Source organism: Coregonus clupeaformis, chromosome 1 (assembly GCF_020615455.1).
Source record: "Coregonus clupeaformis isolate EN_2021a chromosome 1, ASM2061545v1, whole genome shotgun sequence".
Taxonomy (NCBI): domain Eukaryota; kingdom Metazoa; phylum Chordata; class Actinopteri; order Salmoniformes; family Salmonidae; genus Coregonus; species Coregonus clupeaformis.
In genome coordinates, this window is record NC_059192.1 from 37,622,291 (window position 1) to 37,639,405 (window position 17,115).

The 17,115-nt window shown below is 42.5% G+C and overlaps 1 protein-coding gene across 1 annotated transcript in view; it reads right to left on the reverse strand.

Annotated features, from left to right (window-relative positions):
• Positions 1-17,115, reverse strand: part of LOC121568021 (cadherin-23-like) — a 188,291-nt gene that overhangs the window by 100,601 nt on the left and 70,575 nt on the right. Inside the window, exon 5 of the mRNA XM_045221067.1 lies at positions 5,657-5,878. Coding sequence (XP_045077002.1) covers positions 5,657-5,878 — 222 coding nt within the window. The remainder of the gene's footprint in view (positions 1-5,656; positions 5,879-17,115) is intronic.

The following is a 17,115-nucleotide window of genomic DNA, read 5'->3' on the forward strand; positions in this document are numbered from 1 at the left end:
TCAAATGTTATTGGTCACGTACACATATTTGCAGATGTAATTGCAGAAGCAGGGAAATGCTTGTGTTTCTAGCTCCAACAGTGCAGTAATACCTAGCAATATAAAACAATACACACAAATCCCCAAAATAAAATAAAGAAATATTAGAACGAGAAATGTCAGAGTCCGGAATATAAATATACTGTATGTATGTATATACACCACCAGTCAAAGGTTTGGACACACCTACTCATTCAAGGGTTTTTCTTTATTTTTACTATTTTCTACATTGTAGAATAATAGTGAAGACATCAAAACTATGAAATAACACATATGGAATCATGTAGTAACCAAAAAAGTGTTAAACAAATCAAAATATATTTTACATTTGAGATTCTTCAAATAGCCAGCCTTTGCCTTGATGACAGTTTTGCACACTCTTGGCATTCTCTCAACCAGCTTCATGGGGTAGTCACCTGGAATTAATTTAAATTAACAGGTGTGCCTTCTTAAAAGTTAATTTGTGGAATTTATTTCCTTCTTAATGCGTTTGAGCCAATCAGTTGTGTTGTGACAAGGTATACAGAAGATAGCCCTATTTGGTAAAAGACCAAGTCCATATTATGGAAAGAACAGCTCAAATAAGCAAAGAGAAACGACAGTCCATCATTACTTTAAGACATGAACATTTAAGACACGGAACATTTCAAGAACTTTGAAAGTTTTTTAAAGTGCAGTCGCAAAAACCATAAAGTGCTATGATGAAACTGACTCTCATGAGGACCGCCACTGGAATGGAAGATCCAGAGTTAACTCTGCTGCAGAGGATAAGTTCATTAGAGTTACCAGCCTCAGAAATTGCATCCCAAATAAATGCTTCACAGAGTTCAAGTAACAGACACATCCCAACATCAAATGTTCAAAAGGGACTGTGTGAATCAGGCCTTCCTGGTCGAATTGCTGCAAATAAACCACTACTAAAGGATACCAATAATAAGAAGAGACATGCTTGGGCCAAGAAACATGAGCAATGGACATTAGACCGGTGGAAATGTGTCCTTTGGTCTGGAGTCCAAATTTGAGATTTTTGGTTCCGACCGCTGTATCTTTGTGAGACGCGGTGTGGGTGAACGGATGATCTCTGCATGTGTAGTTCCCATCGTAAAGTATGGAGGAGGAGGTGTTATGGTGTGGGGGTGCTTTGCTGGTGACACTGTCTGTGATTTATTTAGAATTCAAGGCACACTTAACCAGCATGGCTACCACAGCATTCTGCAGCGATACGCCATCCCATCTGGTTTGGGCTTAACTATCATTTGTTTTTCAACAGGACAATGACCCAACACACCTCCAGGCTGTGTAAGGGCTATTTTACCAAGAAGGAGAGTGATGGAGTGCTGCATCAGATGACCTGGCCTCCACAATCCCCCGACCTCAACCCAATTGAGATGATTTGGGATGAGTCGGACAGCAGAGTGAAGGAAAAGCTGCCAACATGTGCTCAGCATATGTGGGAACTCCTTCAAGACTGTTGCCAGGTGAAGCTGGTTGAGAGAATGCCAAGAGTGTGCAAAGCTGTCATCAAGGCAAAGGGTGGCTATTTGAAGAATCTCAAATATAAAATATATTTTGATTTGTTTAACACTTTTCTGGTTACTACATGATTCCATATGTTTTGATGTTTTCACTATTATTCTACAATGTAAAGAATAGTAAAAATAAAGAAAAACCCTTGAATGATTAGGTGTGTCCGAACTTTTGACTGGTACTTTATATAAAGACTTCTCCTGAAGTCCATATATGCTGAACAAAAACGCAACATGTAATGTACTGAAGTGCTCCCAAGTGGGTGGGCCTATGCCCTCCCAGGCCCACCCATGGCGGCGCCCCTTCCCAGTCATGTGAAATCAATAGATTAGGGCCTGATTTATTTATTTCCATATATGAACTGTAACTCAGTAAAATCGTTGAAATTGTTGCATGTTGCGTTTATATTTTTGTTCAGTATGTAAAGTACCGGGTGGTAGCCGGCTAGTAATAGTGACTAAGGTTCATGGCAGGGTATTGGGCGGCGGTCGGCTAGTGGTGATTATTTAACAGCCTGATGGCCTGGAGATAGAAGCTGTCGTTCAGTCTCTCGGGCCCCAGCTTTGATGCACCTGTACTGTCTCCACCTTCTAGATGGTAGCGGGGTGAATAGGCTGTGGCTCGGGTGGCTGAGGTCCTTGATGATCTTCTTGGAATTCCTGTGACAGCTTCTAGCCCCATGCCATGTGACTGCTAAATAGCCATAAGACCACTAAATAGTTAATTAATGTTTACCCAGATTTTCTGCACTGACCCTATATTGTACTGACTCTATGCACAAAAACAAGACTATATACAGTCGTGGTCAAAAGTTTTGAGAATGACACAAATATTAATTTTCAAAGTCTGCTGCCTCAGTTTTTATGATGGCGATTTGCATATACTCCAGAATGTTATGAAGAGTGATCAGATGAATTGCAATTAATTGCAAAGTCCCTCATTGCCATGAAAATGAACGTAATCCCCAAAAAACATCATTTCCACTGCATTTCAGCCCTGCCACAAAAGGACCAGCTGACATCATGTCAGTGATTCTCTCATTAACACAGGTGAGAGTGTTGACGAGGACAAGGCTGGAGATCATTCTGTCATGCTGATTGAGTTAGAATAACAGACTGGAAGCTTTAAAAGGAGGGTGGTGCTTGAAATCATTGTTCTTCCTCTGTTAACCATGGTTACCTGCAAGGAAACATGTGCCGTCATCATTGCTTTGCACAAAAAGGGCTTCACAGGCAAGGATATTGCTGCTAGTAAGATTGCACCTAAATCAACCATTTATCGGATCATCAAGAACTTCAAGGAGAGAGGTTCAATTGTTGTGAAGAAGGACCGTCTCCTAAAGTTGATTCAGCTGCGGGATCGGGGCACCACCAGTGCAGAGCTTGCTCAGGAATGGCAGCAGGCAGGTGTGAGTGCATCTGCACGCACAGTGAGGCGAACACTTTTGGAGGATGGCCTGGTGTCAAGAAGGGCAGCGAGGAAGCCACTTCTCTCCAGGAAAAACATCAGGGACAGACTGATATTCTGCAAAAGGTACAGGGGTTGGACTGCTGGGGACTGGGTTAAAATATTTTTCTCTGATGAATCCCTTTTACGATTGTTTGGGGCATCCGGAAAAAACATCCGGAAACTCCCCAGACCTTAATCCCATTGAGAATTTGTGGTCAATCCTCAAGAGGCAGGTGGACAAACAAAAACCCACACATTCTGACAAACTCCAAGCATTGATTATGCAAGAATGGGCTGCCATCAGTCAAGATGTAGCCCATGGGCGGCGCACAATTAGTCCAACGTCGTCCAAGGTAGGGGAGGGTTTGGCCGGCAGGGATGTTGGTTCGTTTCCCACGGGGGGCCAGTATGAAAAAAACAAAAACAAAAAACAACATGTATGCATTCACTAACTGTAAGTCGCTCTGGATAAGAGCGTCTGCTAAATGACTAAAATGTAAATGTAAATTAATTGACAGCATGCAGAGGTCTTGAAAAAGAAGGGTCAACACTGCAAATATTGACTCTTTGCATAAACTTAATGCAATTGTCAATAAAAGCCTTTGACACTTATGGAATGCTTGTAATTATACTTCAGTATACCATAGTAACATCTGACAAAAATATCTAAAAACACTGAAGCAGCAAACTTTGTGAAGACCAATACTTGTGTCATTCTCAAAACTTTTGACCACGACTGTACAGTATACACACTATATACAGTACATACTACACTGACACTTTTATACAAAACCCAAACCCATTCACATACACTACATAAGCACCGCATACCAACAACACAAACACACATACACGCATACCGACACAACACACACACACACACACACACACACATCCTATACTGCTGCTACTCTGTTCTTTATTTTACTCATACTATTTTCTATCCTGATGCCTAGTCACTATACCCTTCCTTCATGTACATTTAAGTGATAAGTGATGAGCCCGAGAAGCCAGTGTTTGGGGGATATATTGGCACGGGTGTTATCACTTTTATACAACGGGTTACCAACATATTCAAATACTTATTTAAATATTTTCATTAAAAATGTTATTTTTATGAATTTATTCATACTATTTAATCCTTCCACAAGATACAGTCCTGACACAAATCTAGGGTTGCTACCAAAGCCAGCTGGTCGTTCGTTCTATCGGTTCGGTTGCCAGAGACGCGACCAAGTCGTTCAGTCTTTTTGTTCTGTATCTTTGGACGTGACCCAGTCGTTCGTTCTAAATGTTCCATTGCCATACTGGCTGGCAACGTTCTTATCCCTTGCTTGCTAGCTAGCCAACTATGGCTAACTTACAGTAACATCAAACAGTGCAGCCAGAATAGCAGCAAAGTAGCTGCATTTGCGTTTAAGCTGTTTTCTAGTGACATTTATTTGGATACATCCCTAACAATGAGCTAATGATGCGCAATTTCGCCTGGCGTAGAAAATGTGCTCTCTCATCACTGTCATCAACAACACAGCTAACACAATCACTTCAAACTGAAGCTGGAAAGACTTCAATCTAGCTGCACTTTGTTTCGTTTGACCTGTGTTCTATTGATAGTTATTTGTATATATCCATAAAATTATGCTGATTCATGATTTCAACTGGCTGAGAAAAGCTGCCTACCTGTCTGTCTGTCTCATCCCGACACATTCATTACTATTTTATTTTTATTTAAACTAAACTTTATTTATCTAGGCAAGTCAGTTAAGAACAAATTCTTATTTACAATGACGGCCTACCCCGGCCTCCCCTAAGCCGGACGACGCTGGGCCAATTGTGCGCCGCTCTATGGGACTACCGATCACGGGCCGGTTGTGATACAGCACGGGATCGAACCTGGGTCTGTAGTGACGCCTCTAGCACTGAGATGCAGTGACTTAGACCGCTGCGCCACTTACAGCTGGAGATTTAATTTCAATATTGAAACAATGTTGCAAATGTCGGAGAGACAGACAGCAAGGTTTATACAAATCTCTGCTGTTGAAAACTAAATGTTAATCTAAAAGAAATGTGAGATAATGTCTACATGCTTTTTATAGTGGAGATCAAGTTTATAAATTACCTGGCTGGGCTGATGAGACAGTGGATTGCGCAGTCAGATGGAACAGAGTAAATAGGCATTTTAACATCATAAATTTAACCAGTAACTTGTGGAATAGATACTGGCTGGAATACGGTTTTAACCAATCAACATTCAGGATTAGACCCACCCGTTGTATAAATGTACCTCAAATACCTCATACTCTTGCACATTGATCTGGTACTGGTACTCCCTGTATATAGCTCCATTCTTGTGTATTTTATTCCTTGTGTTACAACTTTTCTTTTAATTATTATTTTTTAACTCTGCATCATTGGGAAGGGCTCATAGGCAAGCATTTCACGGGTAAGTCTAGACCTGTTCTATTCGGCACATGTGCCGAAAAATAAATGGATTCGATTTTTCTATTTGTTTCATTGCGCCAGGCAAGCGCAATCAATCACAGCTAAACTATCTGAAAGGTTTTCAAATAGATAAACCAACCTCTGCACAAAACACAAAGTAGGATAGGCATCAGTGTAAAATATCTGTCCATATTCTTACGGTAGTGTGATTGATGTGGAAGGTGGTGGCCAGGTTTCCGTGGACGATGGCATATCGCAGGGTGCCATTGAGGCCCTCGTCTGGGTCGATGGCGGTTAACGTGGCGATAGTGGCACCCACGGTGTCGGGCCCCTCGCTCAGCACCGTCACATACTCTTCCTCTGGAAACTTTGGCACGTTGTCATTCTCATCCACTATACGCACGTAGATGGTGGTCGATGACTGGAGGGGATACAGAAAAGGATGTAGAAAAAGCATGCTGAGGGCACATACTGTACATTATTGAATTAAAAATAAACTCCAGCACACTAACCATCTTGACACTCCACGTTTAATAGATCTACAGTACCAGTCAAAAGTTTGGACACACCTACTCAGTCAAGGGTTTTTCTTTATTTTTTACTATTTTTTTTACATTGTAGAATAATAGTGAAGAAATCAAAACTATGAAATAACACATATGGAATCATGTAGTAACCAAAAAAGTGTTAAACAAATCAAAATATATTTGAGATTTTAGGTTCTTCAAATAGCCACCCTTTGCCTTGATGACAGCTTTGCACACTCTTGGAGGTGTGTGTTTCATGATTAACGACTCATGGTGTAATTGCAATAACATACAGGAACTCAAGTCCTTTTGTTCACCCGACTTAGAATACCTCACAATCAAATGCCAACCGTATTATCTCCCAAGAGAATTTTCTTCGGTTACAGTCACGGCCGTGTATATCCCCCCTCAAGCCAATACCACGACGGCCCTCAAAGAACTTCACTGGACTTTATGCAAACTGGAAAACACATATCCTGAGGCTGCATTTATTGTAGCCGGGGATTTTAACAAAGCAAATTTGAGGACTAGGCTGCCAAAGTTCTAACATATCGACTGTTGTAGACGGGCTGCTAAAATTCTTGACCATTGCTATTCGAACTAACGGGATGGTTATAAGGCCCGCCCCTTTCGGGAAATCAGACCACGACTCCATTTTGCTCCTCCCTTCCTATAGGCAGAAACTCAAACAGGATGTACCCGTGCTAAGGACTATTCAACGCTGGTCTGACCAATCGGAATCCACGTTTCAAGATTGTTTTGATCACGCGGACTGGGATATGTTCTTGGTAGCTTGCGAAAATAATTTAGACGAATACACTGAAATGGTGACTGAGTTTATCAGGAAGTGTATAGGAGATGTTGTGCCCACTGTGACTATTAAAACCTACCCAAACCAGAAAACGTGGATAGATGGCAGCATTCACGCAAAACTGAATGCGCGAACCACCGCATTTAACCATGGCAAGGTGACTGGGAATATGGCAGAATACAAACAGTGTAGCTACTCACTCCGCAAGGCAATTAAACAGGCAAAACATCAGTATAGAGACAAAATGGAGTCACAATTCAGCGGCCCACTACCAAGGACTGTGGGCTCTCCTTCTCCGTGGCCGACGTGAGTAAGACATTTAAGCATGTTAAACCCCGCAAGGCTGCCGGCCCAGACGGCATCCCTAGCCGCGTCCTAGCATGCGCAGACCAGCTGGCTGATGTGTTTACGGACATATTCAATCTCTCCCTATTCCAGTCTGCTGTCCCCACATGCTTCATTATGGCCAGCATTGTTCCTGTACCCAAGAAAGCAAAGGTAACTGAACCAACTGACTATCGCCCCGTAGCACTCACCTCTGTCATCATGAAGTGCTTGAGAGACTACTCAAGGATCATATCACCTCTCCCATACGGCCCCAATAGTTCCACAGACGATGCAATCGCCATCACACTGCACACTGCCCTATCCCATCTGGACAAGAGGAATACCTATGTAAGAATTCTGTTCATTGACTATAGCTCATCATTCAACACCAGAGTCCCCTCCAAGCTCATCATTAAGCTCGAGGCCCTGGGTCTGAACCCCGCCCTGTGCAACTGGGTCCTGGACTTCCTGACGGGCCGCCCCCAGGTGGTGGAGGTAGGAAACAACATCTCCACTTCGCTGTACCCCTCCTGTACTCCCTGTTCACCCATGACTGTGTGGCCAAGCACGCCTCCAACTCAATCATCAAGTTTGCAGACGACACAACAGTAGTAGGCTTGATTACCAACAATGATGAGACAGCCTACAGGGAGGAGGTGAGGGCTCTGGGAGTGTGGTGCCAGGAAAATAACCTCTCACTCAATGTCAACAAAACAAAGGAGATAATTGTGGACTTCAGGAAACAGCAGAGAGTGCACCCCCCCATCCACATCAACGGGACCGCAGTGGAGAAGGTGTAAAGCTTCAAGTTCCTTGGCGTACACATCACTGACAAACTGAAATGGTCTACCCACGCAGACAGTGTGGTGAAGAAGGCGCAACAGAGCCTTCTTCACCACAGGAGGCTGAAGAAATTTCGCTTGGCACCTAAAACCCTCACAAACTTTTACAGAGAGCATCCTGTTGGGCTGTATCACCGCCTGGTACGGCAACTGCACCGTCCGCAACCGTAGGGCTCTCCAGAGAGTGGTGCGGTCTGCCGAACGCATTACCGGGGACAAACTACACGCCCTCCAGGACACCTACAGCACCCGATGTCACAAGAAGGCCAGAAAGATCATCAAGGACATCAACCACCCGAGCCACTGCCTGTTCACTCCGCTATCATCCAGAAGGCGAGGTCAGTACAGGTATATCAAAGCTGGGACCGAGAGACTAAAAAACAGCTTCTATCTCAAGGCCATCAGACTGTTAAATAGCCATCACCAGCACATTAGAGTCTACTGCTGCCTATTGAAATCACTGGCCACTTAAGAAATTGAACACTAGTCACTTTAATAATGTTTACATATCTTGCATTACTCATCTCATATGTATATACTGTATTCTATAATATTCTACTGCTGCTCTGTCATTGCTCGTCCATATACAGTTGAAGTCGGAAGTTTACATACACTTAGGTTGGCGTCATTAAAACTTGTTTGTCAACCACTCCACACATTTCTTGTTAACAAACTATCGTTTTGGCAAGTCGGTTAGGACATCTACTTTGTGCATGACACAAGTAATTTTTCCAACAATTGTTTACAGACAGACGCGTTGTCTCCTAGAGATGAACGTACTTTGGTGCGAAAAGTGCAAATCAATCCCAGAACAACAGCAAAGGACCTTGTGAAGATGCTGGAGGAAACAGGTACAAAAGTATCTATATCCACAGTAAAACGAGTCGTATATCGACATTACCTGAATGGCCGCTCAGCAAGGAAGACACCACTGCTCCAAAACCTCCATAAAAAAAATAGACTACGGTTTGCAACTGCACATGGGGACAAAGATCGTACTTTTTAGAGAAATGTCCTCTGGTCTGATGAAACAAAAATAGAACTGTTTGGCCATAATGACCATCGTTATGTTTGGAGGAAAAAGGGGGTCCTTGCAAGCCAAAGAACACCATCCCAACCGTGAAGCACGGGGGTGGCAGCATCATGCTGTGGGGGTGCTTTGCTGCAGGAGGGACTGGTGCACTTCACAAAATAGATGGCATCATGAGGAAGGAAAAGTATGTGGATATATTGAAGCAACATCTCAAGACAACAAATCAAATCAAATTTTATTTGTCACATACACGTGTTTAGCAGATGTTATAGCGGGTGTAGCAAAATGCTTATGCTTCTAGCTCCGACAGTGCAGGAATATCTAACAATTACACAACATATACCCAATACACACAAAAAAGTAAGGAATGGGATTTAAGAATATATACATACAGTGGGGAGAACAAGTATTTGATACACTGCCGATTTTGCAGGTTTTCCTACTTACAAAGCATGTAGAGGTCTGTAATTTCTATCATAGGTACACTTCAACTGTGAGAGACGGAATCTAAAACAAAAATCCAGAAAATCACATTGTATGATTTTTAAGTAATTAATTTGCATTTTATTTCATGACATAAGTATTTGATCACCTACCAACCAGTAAGAATTCCGGCTCTCACAGACCTATTAGTTTTTCTTTAAGAAGCCCTCCTGTTCTCCACTCATTACCTGTATTAACTGCACCTGTTTGAATTCGTTACCTGTATAAAAGACACCTGTCCACACACTCAATCAAACAGACTCCAACCTCTCCACAATGGCCAAGACCAGAGAGCTGTGTAAGGACATCAGGGATAAAATTGTAGACCTGCACAAGGCTGGGATGGGCTACAGGACAATAGGCAAGCAGCTTGGTGAGAAGGCAACAACTGTTGGCGCAATTATTAGAAAATGGAAGAAGTTCAAGATGACGGTCAATCACCCTCGGTCTGGGGCTCCATGCAAGATCTCACCTCGTGGGGCATCAATGATCATGAGGAAGGTGAGGGATCAGCCCAGAACTACACGGCAGGACCTGGTCAATGACCTGAAGAGAGCTGGGACCACAGTCTCAAAGAAAACCATTAGTAACACACTACGCCGTCATGGATTAAAATCCTGCAGCGCACGCAAGATCCCCCTGCTCAAGCCAGCGCATGTCCAGGCCCGTCTGAAGTTTGCCAATGACCATCTGGATGATGCAGAGGAGGAATGGGAGAAGGTCATGTGGTCTGATGAGACAAAAATATAGCTTTTTGGTCTAAACTCCACTCGCCGTGTTTGGAGGAAGAAGAAGGATGAGTACAACCCCAAGAACACCATCCCAACCGTGAAGCATGGAGGTGGAAACATCATTCTTTGGGGATCCTTTTCTGCAAAGGGGACAGGACGACTGCACCGTATTGAGGGGAGGATGGATGGGGCAATGTATTGCGAGATCTTGGCCAACAACCTCCTTCCCTCTGTAAGAGAATTGAAGATGGGTCGTGGCTGGGTGTCCAGCATGACAATGACCCAAAACACACAGCCAGGGCAACTAAGGAGTGGCTCCGTAAGAAGCATCTCAAGGTCCTGGAGTGACCTAGCCAGTCTCCAGACCTGAACCCAATAGAACATCTTTGGAGGGAGCTGAAAGTCTGTATTGCCCAGCGACAGCCCCGAAACCTGAAGGATCTGGAGAAGGTCTGTATGGAGGAGTGGGCCAAAATCCCTGCTGCAGTGTGTGCAAACCTGGTCAAGATCTACAGGAAACGTATGATCTCTGTAATTGCAAACAAAGGTTTCTGTACCAAATATTAAGTTCTGCTTTTCTGATGTATCAAATACTTATGTCATGCAATAAAATGCAAATTAATTACTTAAAAATCATACAATGTGATTTTCTGGATTTTTGTTTTAGATTCCGTCTCTCACAGTTGAAGTGTACCTATGATAAAAATTACAGACCTCTACATGCTTTGTAAGTAGGAAAACATGCAAAATCGGCAGTGTATCAAATACTTGTTCTCCCCACTGTATATGGACAAGCAATGACAGAGCGGCATGGACTAAGATACAGAAGAATATTATAGAATAGAATGCAGTATATACATATGAGATTAGTAGTGCAAGATATGTAAACATTATTAAAATGACTAGTGTTCCACTTCCAGTCAGGAAGTTAAAGCTTGGTCGCAAATGGGTTTTCCAAATGGACAATGAACCCAAGCATACTTCCAAAGTTGTGGCAAAATAGCTTAAGGACAACAAAGTCAAGGTATTGGAGTGGCCATCACAAAGCCCAGACCTCAATCCTATAGAACATTTGTGGGCAGAACTGAAAAAGCATGTGCGAGCAAGGAGGCCTACAAACCTGACTCAGTTACACCAGCTCTGTCAGGAGGAATGGGCCAAAATTAATCCCAACGTATTGTGGGAAGCTTGTGGAAGGCTACCAGAAATGTTTGACCCAAGTTAAACAATTTAAAGGCAATGCTACCAAATAATAATTGAGTGTATGTAAACTTCTGACCCACTGGGAATGTGATTAAAGAAATAAAAGCTGAAATAAATCATTCTCTCTACTATTATTCTGACATTTCACATTCTTAAAATAAAGTGGTGATCCTAACTGACCTAAGACAGGGATTTTTTACTAGGATTAAATGTCAGGAATTGTGAAAAACTGAGTTTAAATGTATTTGGCTAAGGTGTATGTTCCGACTTCAACTGTATGTATATATTCTTAATTCCATTCTTACTTAGATTTTTGTGTATATGTTGTGAAATTGTTAGATATTACTTGTTAGATATTACTGCACTGTCGGAGCTAGAAGCACAAGGATTTCGCTACACCCGCAATAACATCTGCTAAACATTTGATTTGATTTGATTTGATTACAGGCCATACTGTTTCTAACTGTCTTAATCGCCCCAGTAGAAACAAGAGTGACAGCACCATTAACAAAAACTGAAGGGATCTGTTGCAGCTCTGTCGAAGCCTGGGTCTGTACTTTGTCAATGGTAGGTTACGGGGGGACTCTTTGGGGAGATTCACCTATTGCTCACCTCTTGGCCACTGCACAGTAGGCTGTATGATTACAGACACTGACCCTTTCTCTCTCAGCTCATTCACCGTCAAGCCACTAACACCTCTGTCTGATCACAGCCAAATTACCTTGTTCCTCAAAAAGAACAGACATGGAAACAACCACACATTCACAGCCCAGTAAGCTGTACAACATCAGACATTCATACAGATGGGCCTAAAACAGCACAGAAGAATACCAGAAAGCAACCAGTAACCAAAATATCCATACACTCTTAGATAACTTTCTGGATAGCACATCCACTCACAGTAAAGAAGGTCTCAATCTAGCAGTAAAAAACATCAACAATATATTCAGGCAAACAGCAAAAGAAGCACAACTGAAATTTATATATTTTTTTAAACCAAAAAAGACCACAGATGACAACTGGTTTGATGCAGATTGAAAAAATTATAAGGAAAAAACTTTGAACACTATCAAACCAAAAGCACAGAGACCTAAATAATGGTGAATTATGCCTTCATTACTGTGAGACTTTAAAACTCTATAAACGTACACTCAGAACCAAAAAAGCACAGTACAACAGCAAGCAGCTGACACTAATTGAGAAGTCCATAAACACAAACAACTTCTGGCAAAATTGGAAAAACCTAAAAAAAATCAAAACAACAGGAATTAGCGATATAAGATGGTGACATATGGACAACCCATTTTAAAATACACTACAACACCGTTCTAATTGATGCAAATGCAGAACAATGCCAAATTCATGAGAAGTTGAATGGATTAGAAAAAGCTATAAAGGACAATCAAAATCCATTGGACACCCCAATTACTGACCAGGAGCTCTATAAGAAAACTTCAGGCCCTCAAATTTAAAAAAGCATCCGGACCTGATGGCATCCTAAATGAGATGCTCAAACTCACTGGTGCAAAATTTCTATTGGCTATATTAAAACTGTTTAATTTGATCCTGAGTGTTGGTTATTTCCCTGACATCTGGAATCAAGAACTCATAACCCCAATCTTTAAGAACGGAGACAAATTTGACTCTAACAATTACAGAAGCATTTGTGTGAACAGTAACCTGGGGAAGGTTTTCTGTAGTAATATAAATGTAAGAGTTCTAAACTTCCTTAATAAGCACAATGTCATGAGTAAAAGCCTAATTGGATTTATACCAAAACATCGCATGACCGATCATATTTACACCCTACACACCCTGATAGATAAACATGTCCACCAAAATAATACCAACATTTATGCTTGCTTTATCGACTTCCAAAAAGGATTTGATTCTATTTGGCATACAGGACTGTTCTACAAAGTTATTGAAAGTGGTGTAGGGGGTAAAACATATTACAGTAGGGAAAAAATGTATTTAGTCAGCCACCAATTGTGCAAGTTCTCCCACTTAAAAAGATGAGAGAGGCCTGTAATTTTCATCATAGGTACACGTCAACTATGACACACAAAATGAGAAAAAAAAATCCAGAAAATCACATTGTAGGATTTTTAATGAATTTATTTGCAAATTATGGTGGAAAATAAGTATTTGGTCAATAACAAAAGTTTCTCAATACTTTGTTATATACCCTTTTGTCACGATCGTCGGATACAGAGGACCAAGGCGCAGCGTTGAAGGCGAACATACTTTTATTATTTAGAATGAACACACGAACAAAAACAACAAACGATAACGTGACGTCCTCGGTTCTAACACAAACCTATACAGGAACAAGATCCCACAAACACTGTGGGAAACTGGCTGCCTAAGTATGGTTCCCAATCAGAGACAACAAGCAACAGCTGATACACGTTGCCTCTGATTGAGAACCACACTGGCCAACATAGAAACGAAAGAGCTAGATCCAACACTAGAAAAAACAAAGAAAGCTCACACCCTGGCTCAACATACAAGCGTCCCCAGAGCCAGGGCGTGACACCTTTGTTGGCAATGACACAGGTCAAACATTTTCTGTAAGTCTTCACAAGGTTTTCACACACTGTTGCTGGTATTTTGGCCCATTCCTCCATGCAGATCTCCTCTAGAGCAGTGATGTTTTGGGGCTGTCGCTGGGCAACACGGACTTTCAACTCCCTCCAAAGATTTTCTATGGGGTTGAGATCTGGAGACTGGCTAGGCCACTCCAGGACCTTGAAATGCTTCTTACTGCCACTCCTTCGTTGCCCGGGCGGTGTATTTGGGATCATTGTCATGCTGAAAGACCCAGCCACTTTTCATCTTCAATGCACTTGCTGATGGAAGGAGGTTTTCACTCAAAATCTCACGATACATGGCCCCATTCATTCTTTCCTTTACACGGATCAGTCGTCCTGGTCCCTTTGCTGAAAAACAGCCCCAAAGCATGATGTTTCCACCCCCATGCTTCACAGTAGGTATGGTGTTCTTTGGATGCAACTCAGCATTCTTTGTCCTCCAAACACGACAAGTTGAGTTTTTACCAAAAAGTTCTATTTTGGTTTCATCTGACCATATGACATTCTCCCAATCCTCTTCTGGATCATCCAAATGCACTCTAGCAAACTTCAGACGGGCCTGGACATGTACTGGCTTAAGCAGGGGGACACGTCTGGCACTGCAGGATTTGAGTCCCTGGCGGCGTAGTGTGTTACTGATGGTAGGCTTTGTTACTTTGGTCCCAGCTCTCTGCAGGTCATTCACTAGGTCCCCCCGTGTGGTTCTGGGATTTTTGCTCACCGTTCTTGTGATCATTTTGACCCCACGGGGTGAGATCTTGCGTGGAGCCCCAGATCGAGGGAGATTATCAGTGGTCTTGTATGTCTTCAATTTCCTAATAATTGCTCCCACAGTTTTGTTTCTGGTGTCCTTTGACAGCTCTTTGGTCTTGGCCATAGTGGAGTTTGGAGTGTGACTCTGAGGTTGTGGACAGGTGTCTTTTATACTGATAACAAGTTCAAACAGGTGCCATTAATACAGGTAACGAGTGGGGGACAGAGGAGCCTCTTAAAGAAGGAGTTACAGGTCTGTGAGAGCCAGAAATCTTGCTTGTTTGTAGGTGACCAAATACTTATTTTCCACCATAATTTGCAAATACATTCATTAAAAATCCTACAATGTGATTTTCTGGAAATTTTTTCCTCAATTTGTCTGTCATAGTTGACGTGTACCTATGATGAAAATTACAGGCCTCTCTCATCTTTTAAAGTGGGAGAACTTGCACAATTGGTGGCTGACTAAATACTTTTTTCCCCCACTGTACATAATTAAATCAATGTATACTGGCAATACGTGTAGCATCACAATTGGCAAGAAAATAACATAATTATTTAACCAAGGGAGGGGCCTTCACCAGGGTTGCAATCTGAGCCGTGAACCCTTCAATATTTACATCAACGAATTGGCCACTATTCTAGAAAAATCTGCAGTCCCTTGTGTTAGTCGACACAATTCAGAGGTTAAATGCCTGCTTTTCGCAGATGACCTGTGTCTGCTGTCACCCAGAGCAGAAGGCCTACAGCAGAGCCTGGACCTGCTAGAGCAGTACTGCCAGACCTGGGCCCTGGCAGTAAACCCCCAAAATACAAAAATAATGATTTTCCAAAGAAGATCCACATCTCAGGGAATTAGACCAAAGTTAGGAATCATGGAGTAGGCAGTAAGTAGTCTTTACCAGAGATCTTCAACTGTGACTATTTCCCTACCAAACCTGTCACAATTGGTACCCTAACACTAGCATTGACTTGTCTACATAATGCAGTAAGTGCTACTTGTTGGGGTAGCTTGACGTGACTTATGCAACATAAAATCACCTGATAATAGACTCTCCTTTTTCTGCCGATTGAAACACACTCAGATTACTTCAAACATAAGTGTTATTTGAATCCATAGCGCAAACGTGCTTCTCTTTGGGGTAGTCGTAACAGTGTTACTTAGAGGACATTCCATAGCTCTCTGCTTTCCAGAACATGCTGAATTCTACTTCAACTTGAGCACCTTTCTTTTATCAGCCCACAGAAAGTGCTATTAAGTTGGGGTCTGATTCTGCATTGAATTACAGCAACTACTTTTTAATGAGTCCCTACATGTCCCAACCCCACTGCAAACTCCCTGGAAGCAGCATACAACATCTTCACACAGGCCAAAAACCTTTCCCCAAACCCAAACATCACATTAAACAGATACTCATGGTCCACTCTATCAAAAGCCTTCTCTTGATCTAAAGAGACCAGTCCAACGTTCACAATAGAACCTCTTGACAAGTCCAACATGTCCCTGAATATGAACAAGTTGTCGGTGATTGAGCGTCCCGGTACACAATATGTCTGATTCTTGTGTACTATAGAGTCCAGACTACCTTCTAGTCCGCACAGAACAATGCCACAGGCCTCCAGTTCTTAAGTACACAGAAGTCCCCTTTTTTGGGCAGGAGAGCCATAGCCGCCCGACGGCAGCTCATCGGCAACTCTCCTATCTCGACACACTCACGTAACATGCAAAAGAAGTCCAGTACAATTATTCCACAGAATTGTTTATAAAACTCCACTGGGAGTCCATCGATCCCCGGTGCATGGCCCGGGGACATCTGGATTACGGCCTCTGCCAGTTCACGGGACAACAGGGGAATGTCCATTTCATCCCTCTGTGCCAGTGAGAGCTTATGGAGTTCTGCAAACAAAACCTGAGCACACATAGGATGACACAGTTCTGCCCTAACTCAATATAAAACTCCACAGTCCGCTCCCGCATCTCCCCCACCACAGAGGTATCTCCCCCACCACCGAGGTCACCCGCCCATCCGACAGCCGTAGACAATGCATACATTTACATTTGAGTCATTTAGCAGACGCTCTTATCCAGAGCGACTTACAGTTAGTGAGTGCATACATTTTTCTTTTTCATACCCTTGGCTTCACTGCTCTGTAGCTGGAGCTGGTAGCATCCATCTCCTTGAGCATGGAGAACCTAGCTCTTACAAGTGCTCCCTTTGCTTTAAACTGGTAAAAACTGCCCAGGTCCCTACATAATTCAGCTAAATTAGCCTGGAGGCCTACATTGCCTTGCCCCACCAGCTCTACCTTTCAATTCACTTATACTACTCTCAAGTTCCCCCAATACTCTCCTA